At 37.3% G+C, this 6000-nt stretch overlaps 1 protein-coding gene across 2 annotated transcripts in view; it reads right to left on the bottom strand.

Annotated features, from left to right (window-relative positions):
* Positions 1 to 2158: 2158 nt before the first annotated feature.
* Positions 2159 to 6000, bottom strand: part of LOC126100999 (peregrin) — a 248793-nt gene continuing 244951 nt past the window's right edge. For both annotated transcript variants that reach the window (XM_049911665.1, XM_049911666.1), the window contains exon 21: positions 2159 to 3851. In XM_049911665.1, the coding sequence (XP_049767622.1) occupies positions 3656 to 3851 (196 nt within the window). In that variant the 3' untranslated portion in view covers positions 2159 to 3655. The remainder of the gene's footprint in view (positions 3852 to 6000) is intronic.

Raw genomic sequence — 6000 nt, 5'->3', positions numbered from 1 at the left:
AGAGCAAGGGAATTAATTTTTTTCTTCAACCAAGTCTCTTTCTTATACAACAGTTCGGCAAGTGACCGGACTGGAGTTGTTGTTGGTGGTGGGAGGATGTATGGGACAGGTCTTGCATCTAGGTCTATTACACGGATATGAGCCATGAGGCAAGGTGTACGTATGATACTTCAAAACTTCGAGATGGCCCATTCTCTAGTTATATGACATCCAACTACAGTTAAACTGATTAACTTAATGCCAACCAGCCAACACAATTCTTTAGGCTGGAAGTGTTAGTAGTGCACCACATGGCCATGGGGCAGGGATGGTTAAGTGACTCACACATGTGCACAATATGTGTACTAACACCACCTAGCGGGTAAACTATGCATGTCAACATGTGAGATGATGGGCACTCCTGTGCATCTGTGCCCAATGAGACAGTGTAGGAATGGCCACGTTAAGCAATGTACGGGAACCTCAGAAAATATCAATACGGATGGCAGGATGGGGATTTGAATAATCAACCTCGTGAACGTAAATCCAGTGCCTTACCAATCGACTACCTTGTTTAATCACAGAGCTGAATTAAGATCACATCACCAAATAAACTTCTATAAGAATATAAAACAAATCTTTAGTAGTATAATGGAGATTTTAAGGAGAAGGCACCACCTTTGTTTACAAAACTGATGTGCCCACTTATTTTGCTGACTGGCAAAAGTACAAAACTACAGATGAAGTAACTGAATATCAACCATCACATTAAATTCATGGGAAGTCTCTTTTACTTTGCCAATAAAGTTGCAACTATGTTGTCATTCAGTGCAGAGGAGACATGCTCCTTGCAAATAAACTTGCATTTAACCTTCTCACTAAAATTTATTTGTTCATATAACCACATAACTATATTATTTGAAATTTCACACATTATATAACTGTTGTTAATATCAATAAATTTTTTCTAGCACAGGCATTTAATATCATATCATAATTCAATTTTACTCCAAAACAATCAAAGAACAAAAATAAGCATTTGACAATACTAAACATCCGCAATCAAATATGATAGGTGAATGTGACTCCAGATGTACTGTAAATTAATTTATCATTCCAGATGTACTGTAAATTAATTTATCATCATGAATAATTTAAGCACAGAAGCCTTGAGTATAAAAAAATGGTACAGGCAAAAAACAACAACTCACCTTACAGAGGAAGTATTTTGCACATCAATTCGCACAGATCAACAACTGAACTTGGGTTATTCATCAGAGCCCACACAACAATTTCAAATATTTGAATATAACATTTTTCAGCATATTGAAGTAACAGCAGACTGTGGTAGGGGCAGCATTATTCTTTAGAACTAAGAATTTGAAATAGAGAGATTTTTATTAATCTAAATGCTTTAAAAATATTGTTCCTCTGTTACAACAAAGATGAAATGGTTGTATTTTTTTTTAAATTCTTGTAGAGAAGGAAGCATTACGTGACCAAAATAACACATTGCCGCTTATGCCATTTTCACTATAACTAATTCATTCATTCACAGATGTAGTCACATAAGACACTGATAAGTGAGAATGCTTCATTTCCATATTGTAAGCATTTGGTGTTTGCAGGTAGAAACACACTACAAAATTGTTATATCTAGTACATCTTAAATATATCTCTGAAAGCTCAGCCACTTATCATGCACAACATTACTATACTCATACAGAATATAATATCAGTTCAAGTAATCCTTTTCGTAAACTAGGCAATGATAAATTCACTTCGACTATAAAACTGTTACATTCTGGCTGATTACAAACACATTCACTCAGTGCTCATATTTAATAAAACTATTACACATCACAGTGGTCCTTTTGTTTGCAACTTGCTGAGTATCTTAATGACAAACAGTACAAAATGAATTATTCCCCAGATCATACATGTGGCTCTCCAGCATAATTTATTGCTCAGAGTATTTTAATATGTGATTTATTCATTATTGTGAATATGTTAATACATATTCACAACTGTTATAGTCTAAAACTTCGAAGAAACAGTAACGAGTAAATGCCATATAATATGCTAATATTTTAAAGAACCTTATCTAGACATCATAGACATTTGTAGAAAACCTACAAAAGCTGCACATTATAGCAATATGATTGGCACCTTGTGTGTGTGTGTGAGTGTGGGGTGGGGGTGGGGGTGGGGGGGATCATCCAGTTAAGCTCTTTATATGGCTCAACAGATTTATGGTCCACTACACTTTTTCACACGATGCTGCATGTCTTGTCTAGAGTACCTTCAATTCTGAAGAAAGAAATAAACAGTTCACCAAAACACTGAAGAAATACAGAATTTACCAGAAAACTTGTTACTAAAATACAATGAAAGTTTATTATAGTACAGTTACAAATATTACTTTTGCATTCCTTGAGAACATTTGCACAGATTGAAATAAAGAATGAAATGTGCATTCTGCATTAAAACAATTTTATTTGTAAAAATAGTACAATGGCTGCACTGATAATATGGGTAGTTGTCCTTTAGCCACGGAATGCAGTTATCATGTATTATTTCATTAAGCATGTATTTTCTTTGAGATACAAATGTTGAACACAGTGATGTATACATAATGAGGGTATATACTTCTACCATACAAACAGTACAACCTAGCACAAACTGATAGATTTCTATTAAAAGCATTTGGTTCCGACAATAAAAATATACAGCGACTAGACTATTGGTGTTTGTGCATTTTGTTGCATGGTCCATGCTCAGAATAACCTAAGGTACTTGAGCCTCATTGGTAGATTAATATGAAATGGACAGTGACAGCTACAATACTTCACTACATAGCAACATAATCTAAAGCTACATTGCCATTAGACGTGCTCATTATAGAAGTGACTATTTCTGAACAACTGGTTCTGTAAAGAAAATTAATACAACTGGCAGAGAGAGAAGCACATGTGGAAAGACTTAAATGGTTTACCAGGAGGAAAGCATAGAAGTGTTTTGTCTTGAATACAGTCAATGAACAATGTAAATGTTAAAACACACCTCAAGATAGATATGCTGACATGACTAAACCATTATATTTGGTTTAAAAGCCACAGAGTTTCTGAACTTATCAGCTTACGGACAACCTGTTTGATGCGCCATGTTACTACATGACATGACATTACTAAAATTAAACTTCATTTTGTCCATCATGTTAAACTACTGAAAAAATTAAAAGATCAACATATACTATTCTTAGGACTTAAAACTATTACGGACAAAGCTGACACTGAAACAGTAAAACTTACAGAATCCTGATGATGCATCAGAAAGGGGAAAGAAAACTAGGAAAAATATGTACATATCCCCTTTTACAGTTCTCAAATATACGGAGAACAATGAATGCAGATATATGTACTTTAAGAGCAGCTCTACGTGCCTGATTCATTGTGCCATATACAGCCTGTCCAGTGGCAGCACATAAAAATGAATAAGACACATATTCGTTTTTCTACAAAGTTATCACTTAATAAGTTTGAATTGTATTTGTGCTCATCAACATACTTAGGAAGACAAGATCTCTGCCAACTGGCAGTTTTGCTGTTCATCACAACACAGCATCGAAGTCACTAGTGCTGGCTCCAATGATCTAACCAGCAGCTGGTGGCATGTGTCAATTCTCTCGCATGAAGACGCCCTCCTCATTAGGTCCGAGTCCAGAAGCTACCTGTCGACGATGCAGTGTTGCATCATCATAAGCCTTACGTACTGCTTTACGGTCGGCTGGTTTGCGAGATTCTGTTAATTTTGCTTGATCCATTTCAAGTGTTAGACCCAGTGGTTCCAGTTTATTTCTCGGCAACCACTGCCTACAAAAAGAAACCTTTTCAATATTTTCAAACATTATTTATAACACTGATTTAAATTGTTTACAATAAATAATGTAGCTCAAATAATTATTTTTAAACCTACCTGCCAGAGAGAGACTTGCTATATGACTAACTGTAATTATAAATGATAATTGTAACATACATAATTCTTTGCTTTTATTTGGTGTTAATGAACATTGTAGCAAGCAACTTTCATTACTAAAAGTGTTATGAAGAACAGAGTCTATAAAGACAGTTTTCACTTCACATATAATGACAATTCCAATATGAACATATATATGATTTCTAAAAAGAACAGTTTACCTGTCACTGTCCATTTAGTTCACTAATTAATATATGTAGCAGATTTTCAGAACATATTCAGTGTTTATATGCAATGAATGAACTTCCATGCAACAACCAACATGGATTCCAAGAGAACTGGTCATGAGGTCTCCACATAATATTCTCAAAGCTAAGGACTGGGTTAATATTTCAGATTTACTACTCCTAAATTTTAATTGTTTTCTTCCAGGTTGTTGCTGTGATATTTAGAGAACTATAAAGCAGGTAGGGAAATGCTCTGCCCTTAGTAGTTCTCAGTCATGACAGTGCAAACATCAATGGTTTGTTACAAGTTTGGAACATAAAAGAACAAGCAGCTTTAGTATAATTCACTGTATGAGCAAAGAGTGAAACCAGCATACAAATACAGGCAGATGGTGGCATAATACAGACAGGACCAATCAAAGATGCAAAATTTGGACTTAAAAAATTTCGACTAAATACTGGCTCATTAGGAAAGAATGGCCAGGAGCATTTTTTTAAAAACTCTGGTTTCCATTGTCCAGTTAACCAGCCAACTCACACCCATTTATTGCCTTATTATAATAATACTAACATGCTCCTATTTGGCACAGACGTATATATAAAACTAGAAAAAACTTTGAAGTCCAGCTGTGCAGTACCATTTTCAGTGGAAAAAGGGGGGGGGCGGGGAGGGTTGGGGGGGGGGGGGGGGGGAGGAGGCAGAGGCAGAGAGAGAGAGAGAGAGAGAGAGAGAGAGAGAGAGAGAGAGAGAGAGAGAGAGAGAGAGAGGGGGGGGGATACAACTTTTGATTTTTAAAAGTGGTTCATGGTGTGGGTTCCTGTAGTCATGTCCTAGTTCATGAACCACGGGCAACGTATGAGTGGCCAAGTAAGTGGTCCCGACAGTCGGGATACCAGTTACTTCGGAATAAGGCTGGGCATCTCGGACATATTCTGAGTCGTGGTCACCTTTGTGCTCATACGGCAAAGACTACCAAATCCACCGGCTAGTCCCTCAGCCGTTAGGGGTGAAACCCAATGGGACTCGGGGCATGTAAGGCTAGCAACCTGCTTCCCTGGTACTTTAAATATGGTGCTGGCAACAATCACAGCAAAATGCCTCGGACCTTTGGAGGTGACGGAGTCCCACCTCTAACTGACAAACCAGGGACTCCTAAGATACGACTTGGCAAACAAATGGTAATGAGATGGGGGGCTATTAATATCAATGGGGGCTACTCTGGGAAGAAGGTAGAGCTGGCAGAGGCTGCAAGTAAGATGGGGCTGGACGTTTTAGCTGTTAGTGACATTCGGGTAAGGGGTGAGAAAGAAGAGGAAGTGGGAGAATACAAGGTCTACCTGTCAGGGGTCCAAGGAGGAATAACACAATGGGGTATAGGGCTTTACATCAGGAAAGAAATGGAACCCAGCATAGTTGTAATAAGGTATGTAAACGAACGACTGATGTGGATAGATTTGACAGTGTCTAGCAAGAAAATTAGGATTGTGTCAGTATATTCGCATTGTGAAGGGACAGATCAAGATAAGATGGATAGTTTTTCTGAGGCACTCAGTGATGTAGTTGTTAGAGTACTGATCATTATTTAATCTGCAGTGAAATTGGGATTGTGAGGCCGAAAGTGCAGGAGGTCAGGTCCATATGTAGGAGGATAAGAGTGGAGAAACTTCAGGATAAGGAAATCAGGCACAAATACATAACAGCGATCTCAGAAAGGTACCAGTTAGTTGAATGTAGTCAATTACAGTCATTGGAAAAGGAATGGACAAGGTATAGGGACACAGTACTAGAAGTGGCTAAAGAATGTCTTGGAACAGTAGT

The sequence above is a fragment of the Schistocerca cancellata genome, chromosome 9 (genome assembly GCF_023864275.1).
Source record: "Schistocerca cancellata isolate TAMUIC-IGC-003103 chromosome 9, iqSchCanc2.1, whole genome shotgun sequence".
In the NCBI taxonomy this organism is placed as follows: domain Eukaryota; kingdom Metazoa; phylum Arthropoda; class Insecta; order Orthoptera; family Acrididae; genus Schistocerca; species Schistocerca cancellata.
Note: the sequence above shows the minus strand (reverse complement) of the source record. Positions and strands in the feature narration are given on the sequence as shown.